The sequence below is a fragment of the Maniola hyperantus genome, chromosome 5, assembly GCF_902806685.2.
Source record: "Maniola hyperantus chromosome 5, iAphHyp1.2, whole genome shotgun sequence".
Lineage (NCBI taxonomy): Eukaryota > Metazoa > Arthropoda > Insecta > Lepidoptera > Nymphalidae > Maniola > Maniola hyperantus.
Window position 1 is genome coordinate 5,094,669 of NC_048540.1, and position 15,559 is coordinate 5,110,227.

General features: G+C 37.2%; 1 protein-coding gene across 4 annotated transcripts in view; it reads right to left on the minus strand.

Moving 5' to 3' along the window:
• The window catches only part of LOC117982359 (GATA-binding factor C-like), a 152,914-nt gene that overhangs the window by 63,607 nt on the left and 73,748 nt on the right, over nt 1-15,559 (minus strand). For 2 of the 4 annotated variants that reach the window (XM_069498948.1, XM_034968713.2), the window contains exon 4: nt 11,682-11,833. In XM_069498948.1, coding sequence (XP_069355049.1) covers nt 11,682-11,833 — 152 coding nt within the window. Of the gene's footprint in view, nt 1-11,681; nt 11,834-12,306; nt 12,322-15,559 lie in introns of all 4 variants that reach the window. The other 2 variants (XM_069498947.1, XM_069498946.1) reach the window with 2 other exon arrangements.

A 15,559-nucleotide genomic window follows, 5' to 3' on the forward strand; every position in this document is an offset into this window, starting at 1 on the left:
ACGCCCATTTAAACAAAAAAAATGTCAGACTCTATTTTGACACGCAAATAAAACAGGAACCCTGCAGTCTATTTATATGAATTTATAACCAGCCTGAAATGGTGTTCCTGTTATTAATATGGACATTAATACATTCCCAATATCCTGCCCATAAACGTCACAGCCACTGGCGCCTAGGACAGGTAGAGACAATCTCAAAGTGCGTACAGAAAAACATTAGGATCCCGAAAAAAATTAAAATTTATAACACCTCGCTATCCGGCCACCGCGTATAAAAATCCGGAGAATTGTAATTTTTAGGGTTCCGTACCTCAAAAGGAGAATAGAACCCTTATAGAAACACTTCGTTGTCTGTCTGTTTGTCGCGTCTTCGAGACCCGTCAAGGGAATCAAAACCTATAGGATACTTCCTGTTGACGTAGAATCATATTATTTGGCAGGTAGCAATGGCTTATAGCACAAGTAAAGTGAACAATCCGAAAACCTTGAATTTGTGGTGGCATCACAAAAAAGAATACTTATTTCTTGTACGAAGATACGGAACCCTTCGTGTGCGATCCCGACTCACACTTGACTGTTTTTTTTTTCTTTTACGAAATTTAGTGACATGTCAAACCTGTTCGACGTAGCAAATAAAAATGTACGAGGCAGTGGAGAAAAAACGAACTAAAGACTTTGGGTTATTGCTAAAACAAGGGAAGGTTACCATATCAATCAAGGCGTTGACAAAAGTGGAATTTTTTTACCTCGTGCTCGGACCGTGGGATGAAAAAAGGGTCCGTGTTTATGGAAATGCAGTAAGAGAGACACGAAGGCTGCGCGGGCTGGCTCGCTGGAATAGCTTCGCTTCGCCGGTGTCTTAGAAAATATTTATACAATGCAGTGGTTCGTTTGGTCCTCTTTTATCACTGATCTAATTAGGATTTAAAACGATTACTCTATTCCTATCGCAATTGGATAATAAAGAGCTTTAGTAAATGTACTTACCAAAAATATTTTAAACGCCAAATATTTCATAGATCTTTGCATTATTATATAAATCGATGTCCATAAAATAGTATCAGACTATCATCATCGTTAAACCAAGTTTTACGATGACAGTTATTATTAAAAAGTTTCTCAGAGACTAAAGAGATCTCGATAAAATTACACTGAGCGTGCGCCTCGAGCGCCTCTTATAACTAGTGCCTAGAGTTCCGTTTTTTCATTCGGACGTACGGAACCCTAAAAGCCGTTAATATCTATAAACTTAAGCCGCAAATCGAACCCACTCGCAGTCGTAGCTGCAGGTGTATAGTACGAAGCAGCAGGCAGGTCGCAGGTAGGGTAGGGTAGAGTAAGATTGATACAATGCCAGCGCGCCCCCGCTGCGCGGCCGCATGTCACTCACCGAGCCACACCGAGCCCCGCGTCGTGAGAACTGAGAACTACCTTGTACAGACTGTTGTACCCACTATCGAAATATTTGTAACTGATGATCCCCGCGACTTCGTCCGGGTGGATTTAGATTTTTTGAAAATCCCGTGGAAACTCTTTAATTTTCCGGAATAAAAAGTTAGGCTATGTAAGCTAACTCTGTACCAAATTTCATCAAAATCAGTTAAACTGTTGGGCCGTGAAAAGCTAGCAGACTGACAAACAGACACACTTTCGCATTTATAATATTAATACGTAAGTATGGATATTCAAATATAAAAGGATGTAATAGTAATATTAATAACACATATTATGTACCTTTTTAGATATCACACAACTAGAACAGGTATATAGCATGACAAAAAAATAACGGACCTCTTGGGCAACAAACAAGCTTTTAAACTTTAAAATCAAAACACAATGACGCAGAAGGAAGTCAAACTCAAAGTTACATTAATTTCATTGCCTAATCAGAATTTCAACAAACAATGCTGCTTTACGATCTGAATGTGTCTAGAGAAGTCGTTTTATTGTCTTTTAGGAGGACAATTCGAAAAGTTTACGACGCCTGCGGTGACAGTTAATTGTTTTGTATATTTGATATCCAGTGAAATAAAAATCGCTACATGTACATTTGTTAATTTGAATTGTCAACTTGAACAAAAAAAGTTTATTGATGGACTTTAATAATTTATATACTTACCTGACTATTGTTATCCAACCATATCAATGCCTATGTCTTCTTAGCCCGCCGCAGCAGTCCCTGTAAGGGAGGCGGCCTCTGGCAATGATAATTTATTTTTTCACTCTTTGTTTATGTTTCAAAAACTTTTGCTCATGATTTTGATTGCCTTAACTATTGAATATCCCATTTAAATAAGAAACTTCGGCAATGTGCCACAGAAACAAGAGGATAAAAAGGTTGGTAATAATTGAGAACTTAAATGAAAGGAAGGGAACAATTAGGTACGAGGCTGGCTATCCGACTAGGTTGACGAAACTGAGCCAAATCTTGATCCTACCTAATGGATAGGCCAAATTCCAGAAATAGCAGTCCTTAATTTCCATAGTTCTATGATAAGTTCTCAAATGTGTTAAATATACCTACTCGCCTAATTAATAATGAATAAAATTGATGATAAAGATCTTTGGAGATTATGTAGCTCTGCACAAAGTTGAAAATGAGATCCGATTCAGACAATTCTTTCACTGATAGAAAAGTACATTATTCCCGATTGCTATGGGCTATAAATAATATCACGCAGACGAATTTAAGGGAAAAAACTAGTTATAAATAAATAATATATTTAATAACTTGATAGCTTAGTGGTTAGGACGTCCGCCTTCTAATCGGAGGTCGGGGGTTCGATCCCGGGCACGCACCTCTAACTTTTCGGAGTTATGTGCGTTTTAAGTAATTAAATAGCACCACTTTAACGGTGAAGGAAAACCTGCATGCCTGAGAGTTCTCCATAATGTTCTCAAAGCTGTGTGAAGTCCACCAATCCGCACATGGCCAGCGTGGTAGACTATGGCCAAACCCTTCTCGCTCTGCAGTGAGCCGGCGATGGGTTGGATTATGATGATGACGATATTTAATAAGCGTTTAAACGAAAACGTGACAGAGTAAAAGTGCGCGCTAAAACAACGGCTTAACGCAAAGATTAACCCATATTCAAACAGTCATATGAACTCGGCAGTTACCATAATCTTTCAAATCAGTTGACCGCAAGACGTGAACGACCTAGCTACACATGACTGAGTCAAATGAATCACGTTGCATGTATTTCGTTAAATTATACTTAGGTATACCCGAAAGCTTTTTGTTTTAAGCATTTCGCGTCCAATTAGTGAGTGTAAGGGAACTCTTGAAAACGCTGAATATTGGTGAAGTCCACATATAGCAGAGGAATTAGAATGAATGTGTAGCTTTGCTAGACAGAAATCTGAAAGCTCTGTGTCTCGTTCTTTAGTTTAATATCAACTATCCCCAATCCATCGAAAAAAATAAAAAATGCTAAGTAACATTATCATGACCAACCCATCGCCGGCGCACTGGTGGCACTGATCTTCTCTCAGAATGAGAAAGGTTTGACTATGTCTACCACGCTAACCAAGTCTAGGTTGGTAGACTTGTCACACCTTTGAGAACTCTTAGAAAACTCTTAGGCATGCAGGTTTCCTTACGATGTTTTTCTTCACCTAAACAAGTAGCATGTTTCACCAAAAACAGGATTCAAGTGGGTTATTTTTTTTACTCGACTGCACCGAAGGAGCATAAAGTTTTTCGTGTACATTATGTATTTCAAAATAATTCTGCCTCAAAAAAATCATGTGACTGATTTGAATAAAACGGAAGCAACTATAATTTTAATTAATATTGTACCAAGGCCATATTATGATCTTTCATAATCAACACTACACCGTTTGAAATTACCAATTAATCATTTAAAACTGCCTTCGTAATGTGCATTTAATTACCAAAAAGGCATTTTTTGGTAATTTAAACGCATTCCTATTTAAGTTAGTTAGAGTTTCGTGTCTCCAGAGAAAAGGGAACCCTTATAAGATCACTAGCTTATGCTCGCGACTTCGTCCGCGTGGACTACACAAATTTCAAACCCCTAATTCACCCCCTTAGGGGTTGAATTTTCAACAATCCTTTCTTAGCGGATGCCTGCGTCATAATAGCTATCTGCCTGCCAAATTTTAGCCCAATCCGTCCAGTAGTTTGAGCTGTGCGTTGATAGATCAGTCAGTCAGTCAGTCATTTTTTCCTTTTATATATTTAGATTTCGTTGTCTGTCTGTCAAGAACCGTCAATGGAATCAAAACCTATAGAGTCCTTCCCGTTGACCTAGAATTATGAAAATGTCAATAGCACAAGTAAAAGAAAATACTTACCCGAAAACTGTTCACAAAAAAATGTTATTTATTACTAGCTTATGCTCGTGACTTCGTCCGCGTGGACAACACAAATTTCAAACCCCTATTTCACCACCCTACGAGTTGAATTTTCAAAAATCCTTTCTTAGCGGATGCCTACGTCATAATAGCTATCTGCATGCCAAATTTCAGCCCGATCCGTTCAGTAGTTTGAGCTGTGCGTTGATAGATCAGTCAGTCAGTCAGTCACCTTTGCCTTTTATATATTAAGATGTTATTTCTCGTACGATGGTACAGACTCCTTCGTGTGCGAGTGCGACTCGTACTTGATCAGTTTTTCGATTGGTTTGTCCACGCTTTCGCTTGTAACTTGTGTCAGGTGCCGAATCAAGATTTATTCGTCGGCCCTCCGTGATCGATGAGCGGCCAGCGGGCCCGCGCGACACCGGTCACTACCGTACGAACAATAAAAACTATATACATTTAATTAAGTTTTAACTTATATGCCCGATTAACTGATTGGTATCTTACAATCGTACAAAGATACGAATTTAAATTGTTGAAGTAAATTTTTTTCAATAAATTTGTTAATGCTGCTAACCAGTAATTTCGTAAATTAAGTTAGGAATACACATTATGTTAATTTGTCATACATCATCATCAACCGATAGATGTCCACAGCTGGAGATAGGTCTCTTGTAGGGACTTCCACACGCCACGGTCTTGCGCCGCCTGAATCCAGCGGCTCCCTCCGATTCGTCTGATGTCGTCCGTCCACCTAGCGAGGGGTCTTCCAACGCTGCATCTTCGGTGAGAGGTCGCCATTCCAACACCTTGAGACCCCAACATCTATCGGTTGTACGAACTACTTATGTGCCCTGGCCATTGCTACTTCAGCTTCGCAACCCGTTGAGCTATGTCGGTTACTCTAAGTTCTCTAGAGTAGTTAGGAATACACATTACGATTATTACTAGGCAGACCAAGAATATCATATCATAAGAATATCTGATCTCTCAAGTAACGATGCGTCTGCAGAGGCATAAGTCTTACAAGAAATGTGTAGGTACTAGGTAGAAGGAATCTAATTCGCTATTCTATATTCAAATTTCCCGGTATTAAAACCACGCACCTTATTTATTTCGAACATTCTTATTCAGTATGACGTCAGGGCAAAGCACGTAAGGCAGACAGTGTGGGACCGATTTATACATAAGGTTTAAGGTGACTGCACTAGCGACACGTCGCGCGATAAACTGTCACTAAACATATATGTAGGTACGTACAAATTTTTTAAATCAAAAATTTTGCAAATCGGTCCAGAAATCATATCATGTAAGGTTATTTGATTAACACTCTATAGTTTTATCAGGACTCAATTTTATCGGTGCAGTTTAGTTTACTGGCGATAGAGATTGTCTAAGTAAAAAAATAAATGAATGAAATGTTTATTTTCAATTATCTTGTTGAACACACAACATGGATTTGATCTCAAACAATTTGCTTATGGCGTTAGCACATACAGTTTTAAAAAATGTTTCAAGATCAAGAACTCGTTATCCTAGCTAGATTTTTAGATCTGTGTTAAGGATAACCAGCCCTCTCCCTCGGTTTAAATTGACATAATATATCATTATAAGACTTTCCTTTCGGTTCCTGACATATTACGGCATTATATAAACTTGTGCGTTAAGCAACGCGACAAAACAAAAAGTCGCCAGTGAACCCATACACTCAAGTCCATAGAATTCTTATTGTAATATATATTTGGCAGTTGCTAGAGCGGTGAATGCCAAATAGGCAAGTTCTATGACCCGGGTACATTCAGGCGAAGGATGCGGTGATTTAGATGCGTGATTATACCGTGTGTAGTGGTTCGTAATTGAGGCATTTGCAAGCCACCTGGATGTATAAGATTACGTGGAAGATTTAGGTTGTGGTCGGAAGAAATAGATTATTGTAACTGCCTATTGTCGAAAATGGTCGACGAGTGAAGATATCTAGGTACTTACTTAATTTACATATAATTTTATACTTTGCTATAAAAATTTGATTCACCATCTTATCATCACAGTAATGCAGACTCTCAAATCCTCATAAATAATGTGGACAGAATTACTAGTAGGTACCTACAACCAAGATAGGTAAATGCCTCAGAAATGCTAAGTCAAAAGATTAACGTAGTAGCTATAAATTATAGCCATGTAGATCAGCCTTTATTATATTATTATCTGAAACACAGGTGCTCGTCGTTACGCGCAGTATACACTCTTTTGTTTCCATTATAATACGATTTATTGCTCGTGTAAGCACCGAGTGGGAATACTGGGAAGAGGCCCACAGAGCTAAAGTGGCCTAAACTCAAAAATGAAAAATGGTGAAAGTGGATGGACCTTTCAATTAAATTAAAGAGAAATTAAATTTGACAATGATTTGGATTGAAGACTATATTAATTATCCTCTTCATAATATAATAATATCGCATGGCTGATATGATAAGGTAGATTGTTTCTTGCATGTAAACTAATTTAAGATCTACAATATATTGTAACAGACGAAAAATAACCTACAAGATGAAAAGATTAAAAAACTTCGTAAGAAGCAATTCATTATCCCATTTTGTAATTGTAACTTTTATCTTGTTTAACGCGTTAAACATTTAAATAACAGGTGTAGATAACTATTCATACACTTTTTCCCTAAGAGCGGTTTATGATTTATTGACAATTTATTATTTATTATCTGCAAACATGGTAATTTTAAATAACAAAGTGAATTTACGACGGCTTTAAGCGGCATTAAAGATAACGCGATTATAAAATCTATGAAGTGTTAAAAGTAAGTAAAAATGGAAAACCGGTCGATTAAAGCCACGTTAGAGCTTATAATACAGGCTCTATTGACATATCGACTTTTAATCGATTTGAAAAACATTTCGTAGCAAGTAATATCTTTACTGAATTTTCGATCGTGAGAATGGTAGGTAGAGACTTTTTCTAGATACCTTTTATGTTTCTAAAGAACCTACATAACAGGTATTATGTTGAATTACCTATACTAATATATACTTATAATACCTAATATAAATGCTAATAATATAAATGTGTCTGTCTGTCTGACTGTTACCTTTTCACGAATCATCTATTTAATATATTTTGCCGAAGAGACTGGCATAGGCTAGGTACATATACTATTCCCGAAAAATTAAAGAATTCCCATAGGATTTTAAAATCGTAAATCCACGCGGACGATGATTATCTTCAGGATTTCGCCGTATGCTAAATCTATACACAAATTAAAATTGTTTAGAGTAGGTATGTGGTAGAACATACCTATACTGAGGTATGTATTGAAATAATAGGTAACAGGAACAAATCACCCCTGATGTGATGAAAACCTGATTAATCGCATTAAAATCGGTCCAGGTGTTCGGGAGATAGATCAGTCAGCTTTTCCTTTTATAGGTATAAATAAGTAGATGGACAATAAAGAGTTATAAAAATGCTTACCTACCTTAGTAGAATAAGCTCAATACTTGTTTTTCATTATACCTACCTACCAACCTAACAACTGCCTACATTGGCTGCAAACTCTGTGCACGCCACTGCCCAGACAAACTGACCGACCGACAAAGGAATCAAATTTATAACACCCCTCATTTGCGGGCGAAGTTAATAATAACTTAAAATGTAATATGTTTAAGTAATTTTCGCAAGAAAATAGTTTATAAAACAATTTTGAACACACATACGTTCAGAAACCTGAACAATAAAAGTGTATCACACCCATCGCACAACAAACTGCGAAGTAGCATCGCGACTTATATTACAGACTACAGCTTACACCGGCCACCGCAATATTGCCATATTTGCATTCATATTATTTTTATTTTATTATGAACAATAAAGAATTATAAAAATGAATACCTACTTAACTGTCTTTATTTACTTTATAAGTTCATACGCGCTGGTGATTATCACTTATTCAGTATTAAATTATAAATGTTCATTTCATTATTTAATTGAGTATTGAAACAAACTTTTATTAACAATTCTCATTCATATTATCCTGTATCAGTACCTACTTATTAAAAACATGTGCCTAAATGCGAAAGTGTGTCTGTCTGTCTGCTAGTTTTTCACGGCCTATCAGCTTAACCGATTTTAACGAAATTTGGTACAGAGGTAGGTACAGTACGCGGCAGAAAGTAATGTACATCGGCCTTTAGAACGACATTTCGGCTTTGTAGAGCATTGTCTCTGTCACTCATACCTATCTATATGACGTTTTGTCGGTGTCAACGACAGAGACAACGCTCTACAAATCTGCTATCTCCCTCTAAAGGTCGATGTACATTACTTTCAGCCGCGTAATGTAGCTTGCTTCGCTTGGGCGGACATAGGTTATTTTTTGTTCCGGAAAATCAAAGAGTTTCCACGGGATTTTTAAAAACCAAAATCCACGCGGACGATGTTGTGGGCATCATTTATTTACCTAGTAATTTGATCATAAGCTCTTTGCATCGTATTTCTCATGTCTGAGAATCGTACCCCTTTCCATTAGGATATCATGGTAGGGGTTTTCTTAGGGTAATAATGCGGTGGGGTACCCTGGTCCTTCCACATCCATTCGCCATAGTTCAAATTCTGAATAAAATCTCGCTCATTGTAGTTTTATTTAAATCACGGAATATTTAAAATTATTAACAAATTGAATTATCTTTAGAGCCTTAATTGGCAATTATGTGTTTTCATTGTTTATTATTCCAAATTGTTCAACTATTTCATTGTCGCGTTAAGTCTAGCTAATTTGTATTGTCCAAAGATTCCCACTTCAATTCTCATTCGTGTCAAGTGCACTTTAGTAATTAGTCTATTTTATTATTGTTTTAGCTCCTTAATTCTTTGATGTGCTCTAGCGCCGCACCCATAGAGTTGTTGTTCCTAGAGCAGCAATGCCCCTCAAAAGGGAACTAACCCGCCTGCTATAATTTTATAGACATACTATACCTACCTATGCCATTTAATTTGCTTTTCACCTGTCATACTTTTGGCCATTTAGTCAATTGGAATTGGATTTACGTTTATGATTAATGGTCGCTTTTGTGACTTCGCCGAAAGGGTAGCGAAGCTGAAGTGGTAATTGGCAGGGCACATAGTTTGAAGAACCGACAGACGCAATAGTCCCAAGGGTCCCAGTTGCGATCTTGCACCAAAAAGCACAGCGTTGACAGAGTCGTGGAGTCAGACGGCAGAATCAGGTGGCCTATGGGAAGACTCTACAAGAAAGAGTGGGTACCTTAGTAGGTACCCACTCTTTCTTCCTAGTGGCAGCAGTGGACGTCGGCTGACGACGACGCATTTTTGACGTCTGATGTATGAGGATTGCTGCTCTATGGTCTTACTCAATGGCCGCGCGTCAATTACGCTGCTTGATTTCCACAAGGTCATAGTTTTGTAACGACTCCCGCTATTTCTCTAGATTTATGTAGGAAAAATTCGTTTCAAACTTAAATGTAATTAATTAATTAATTAACATAATATAAGGAACCGTATCCAATTATAAAAGTAGAATAGCAATTAAAGATGTGTGTCAAAACATGTAGCCTGTCAAATTGGTTTAAAATTATGAACTAACTGACTGTGAAGAAAAAGAATGGCAAGGAAACACAAAAATAAGGTTTCGAAGATAAAGTTGCAAAGGGCGGAAAACATAGTGCGAAGAACAGATAGACGTTGGGTAATCCTATAAAGTACCTATACTGGAATAGCGGCCTAGCAACGGAAAGCGTACCTTTGGCAGGCTTTTACTAGGACAGAACTGATGACATCAAACGAGTCGCAGGAAGCCGCTGAATCCAAGCGGAGCATAACTGCGACGTGTGGAAATCCCTACAAGAGACATATGTCCAGCAGATAGACGTCTATCAGTGATGACTATGAAGGTTTCGACCTAATACAAACTAGTTAATTTGAAAGTCAATATAAAAATAATATTTAGTAGGTAGGTACGTATAAGAAAAATGTTTACAAAATATATTTCAACTCCATGTTCAGTAGCTCGGCACAAATCTTCCTACCTAAATAAGTAGGTACCTCGTAGTAGTTATATTTAAAAATTTATGAACCAAAGTTTTTCTATCATTTTTAAAGCAAAAAAACGTATTAGCAAATGGAACATTTTTTGTTGATTTTATGAAGACGTTAATGTTATAATTAGCTCAAAGTAAAATATTTATAAAGCGAACAATATGTCTAATTTAAGTTGGACTTAAATACCAACTCTTTCAAATTTAGTGTTAAGATTAAGTTCAATTTTTTCGCCGCCGCCGCTGTCCGAGCGACGCAAGCATTGTCTTGTAATATTCCCACAACGAAATTAAAAGTGAGAATTCAATCCCCAGCAAGCCGCATTAACGGTATCACTGTACAGTACACTGACTTTAAATATTTAAACAACGTCCATATTATTACATCCGGGTTTAAAAACCATAACACGAGCAACCTACTTGGAAATGTTTACGTAGTGAAATTATGCCAAAAATTGTAGCAAAAGTGAACTACACCTACGTGTACCGAGCTTAACGTCGAAACGGGACGCTTCGGAATACGTTACGATGCGATTATATCATAATGTTTGGACATTACGTAATTTAGCGAACAAAAGGCGAATATTTCGAGCTGTTCCTCTAGTTTATGTCGGCGAGAAGGGTATTAAGGTAAATTGTACAATTGTGGGCACGGGCCACTCGTTAGCCGGCGACTCGACGAGCGCGGCCGACGTGACGTCTCAACGGCGATGTCGCATTGTTTCAGTTTTATGCGTGCCCGACCTTAGATTAAACGTTAACTGGAAGATTTATGGCGGTCATAGAGAGGCTAGTTTTGTGGCCGGAGAGGTCTTTCGTCGAAATACTCAGGTTTCTTAAGAGCCCAATTTGTGGGAGCGCTTAATGCGCTGTCGTGCTCGCATGCATGCCCCGCCTTTTTATTGCTGCCCCTAACTGTAAACAACACCCATTCTGGGTTTGGTCTTGGCCAGACTTAAGGTTGTAATGTGACTGACAATATGAGATAAATCCGCTTATTAAAATAAGTTTACTCTTTCGTCCGTAAAGGAGCTCGAGTGGAAAATTCACAATTTGATATTATCTTGAACGTTGTTTGCTCAACAATGACTGATATTTTTACGAAAGATGTTGCTTTGCTTATGAATTCGTCATTTTTTTTTGTATGAATTTATTAATCCTCGTGTGAAACTAATTATAGTTGCAGAGTGCTTACTTGGAAGTAACATGGATCTGATTCTAAATGTAGTAGAGGAAACGACTAGCTCTAACGTTAAAGCGTACAAAAATACACAAAATTGGTCGGATTCTTACACTCACCAGTCTCCGCTTGGGCTTGATGAGGGGCCTGTTCTGGCCATTCATCTTGTAGTAGAGTCCACAGGCGTTGCAGAGGTAGTGGCCGGTGCCGTCGCGTCGCCATAAGGGTGTACTCGTCGCCCCGCAGTTTACGCATTCTCGACCCTCTGTGTACGACAAAATTAGGTTCAAAATTATGGTCTATTATATCTACAGGTTCAATATAGATAAACAAAATAAAATCAAAATCTACAAAGTACAGCTCCAACATAAACAATTTATTTTAATACTCATTTTACTTTGATATTCTTGTAACTCTTTTGAAGTAGTGTTAATTCAAATAGATAAAGTGATTTGTCTTATAAAATAGGGGCAAATAGACGAGTGATTTATTTCATACAATAGCGTAAGGAAAATAACTGAAAACTTAATATATTGATAACATATTATTTGATATTGATATAGATAACGATAAGGAAAACTATTAGTGATTTAGTAGTAGGTAATAAAAGCAAGATAGAGTGTTTAGGTATATCCCAATATCACACATAAAATGACAAAACAAACAAAAAGTGCATAAGTAAGTACTTATTTGAAAATAAAATTAGTAAATAAATAAAATTAGGATTTAGTTGTTTACCTGTCTCCTGGCAGGCTGGGGAAGACGACAGAAAATCACATTCAGAAACATTACCAAATACCAATCGAATATTAACTAATTACTTTAAAGCATGCAAACAACACACAAATCACAAGAGTTCTGTTATCTCTATAAAATACCTGCTAAAATGCAATTACAAAGGAATTTTTTAAATATTCAATTAATAAGGGAAAGCGAGCTAGTTTCGCTCGTAGAAAATATCAAGATTTTTTTACACGCAAGGAAAACGTAGAGAAAGTAACGTGGCTCGTTAATAAAGCGTCATACCATACAATTATTTAATAAAAAACTTGTTAACTTGAGCCGTTGAGACAATACCTACTAACTAAGAACTATTTATCTAAAAAAAAATATCTACTGTTGAAGTAAGTATTCATGATTAGAATTTTATTGTTTAGTCAATCTGACAAAATTATAAATCCTACTCAAGATTCTTCATCGCATAAATATTTTAGTATTTTTTTCTCCCTTATTAGCATAAAAGTAAAAACACAAGCAATAAAGCCAAACATCAAAAATATAGACCTTTTTAACACATCCTGCCTGCCTTAGGGGCTATAAAATCTGGGAAATGCCATAAAAACAATCCCTCTTATGGGAGACCATATCCCTATACCTACCTGTTCTCAAAAATAGTTATTGTGGATGTTAAAAAAAGTAAAAAAAATCTTGCCTTTTTTTTAAATCTTCATAAAAATATAATAGGTATCTAATATAGTGTAAAAATGACTCATGCAATGATGTAAAAGAGACAATAGGTCAAGATTTTATAAAAATAAAGCCAGATAAAAATAATGTACGTAATACTAATAAAAATATACATAAAACCCATTCATAGTTACGAACAAAAGCGAGTTTCTTTGTAAAAAAAAATGTGTGTTGCAAAAAGATTCGAGAGCAATGCACTAAACAGAGCGTAAAGGAGCCATAAGTAATACCTACATGCTAATTTTCACTATGTGTAATTGTATTATACGTACACAAGTTCATAACAATTTCCAACGCAAGCATTTCAACCGTAAAATACATCCGCATAACTATAAAAAAACACTTGTTTAGGACGACTTTTTTGTACTGAAAATAAGTGCTACAGAAGCAATAAAATCAATCATGAACGATTACTTATGAAAGCTGTTGTTTTATACCACATACCTACGAGATTTGCATGCTTTATTTTAAACATGCAGAAGTATTTTGAAATTTTTCCCCAAGATGAGCGGCCCTCTGGGAATTTTATTAATTTTTATTTATCTTTCACTTCAAAAATTAATTCGCTGCACTTTGGATCCTGTTTCATCACCATCACTGTTTGGCTAGGATTGTTAACTTGGTAGTAAATTAGTATTATATGAGTAGAAAATTTAAGTCTTCCAAGCAGAATCAGAATTCTCAAAACTCGATCTCAGAGGATATTCACATGTGAACAGCTTAAGACGCCCCTAATCTTTCTCCAAACTCGATTACCGAAACGATTATTTATCGAAATCGATTTAAAAATCCATTTAGTCATGCATCCTATTCTCCAGTCTCAGAAAGTTTACAGCGACCTTTATTTATACTTTCGATTTTTAAAATAATTAAAGTAGTTGTAATAGTTATATTATTAAAACTCGCTGTCCATTCATTGATCTGTAGTAAAATAATTCAGTGTCAATAACATTACTCATTCGGAAGTGTGTAAAAATAACCTCAAACCGAACAAGTTTATTACCCTAGAGATGATATCAGTAAGGTGTATCGGTAGGTATGTATATCATAATAATATGTATCTAGATCTGATTATCCAAGTCCCCAGGTAGACGCAGCGGCGCACAGAATAAATAATGATTCCCGTGCAGGGAACTAACAAGAAAGGTGAAAGTGCCCGAGCATCCGATAGGAAAAAACTCCTCACAGAATGTTCCCCAGCTTAAGGCAGAATAGCCATTTATCTTTTTTTATGTAAAACCAGATCACAACCAGCAATTAAATCGCCCGGACCTTATCGAAAACTTATTGCGATCGAACCGACAACTCACTTTTTGGGCTAACCCTTTATTTTTTGTACGTCGATAAAGCCTGTAATTTGCTCCGAAGTTTCTAATAAATAAACACCAATAACGATTATTACTAAAAAATAACAGGATATTACAAGTAACGTGGAGTTCTATTTTGGTGTCTCTCGCACGGAGACTGATCAAATTCAATAGTAACATCTCTATTGATATTTGTGAAAGTCGGTGCGGCCCGCGGCGGCGGGCAAGAATTACAGCCTGCTGACCGTTCGAGAGGCCGAAATCACACGTATTATTAAAGATAGCACGATTCTGATTAATTGCTCCACAAAAAACAATTCGAATCCTGTTAAGTCGTAACTTGTGCCGTGCGTTAACTCCTTCGTACTGTGAGAATTATTACTTCATTTCTCTTCTGGTTTTGACTATCGAATGATCTAACGTTCGCCGCTCGCTCGCTGGACGTGATTCAGACGTGAAATAAAGATACCATTTAGTGCGCACGTAACGGTGCCTGTCCGGCTAGAGATAAACCTATCCTGAACGACTGCAGAAGTTTGAGCAAAAAATTCCAGTGTTTGTTCAAAATTAGAATGCGGCGCGCTCTTTATTGCCTGGAGTGACGTGCGGTCGTGACGCGGCAGTGCTACGTGACCGCGATAAAAGATTTTCATCTGCCATATTTACGTAGCCGAGTGGGCGGTTTTTATTTTTCGAGAGTCTCCAAGCGAGCGCACTCCGGGCTCGAGGAGAGTGCGCAGTTTTCACACGCCCTTCGCGCTCTGGGAAAATACATATATGCTCTGCAGGACTGCTGACGCTGCGAATCGGGGATTAAGCTCAGCTAGCGATGCGTTCACAGACGGGCCGTTACTCCTCAATGAAACAGCGCCGTAAAAACTGGAACATAGTCACGTATAGCGCGCTTATGCGGAGCGGAGCGGGGTAATGTAATTCAAATGAAGGACTAATTCCCTCCCGTGTAGCGTGACGCGCTCTCTCGGCGCTTCGGCCCATCAACACGTAACGGCGCGGCTATTTTGCATACAAACCATTAAATTATTGCTTAAAACTTATTCTTTGTTGCGCCACAGAGGCTGTTATTACCGCCTAATTGTATGTCTGTATGCAAATAGATAATTTTATGGAAGCCAATAATCTTGTATTGTTTCATTGGGCGTCGCTACTCTCATACAAACAAGGTCAATGTTATTTCATACAAAGCATATTATTCCATT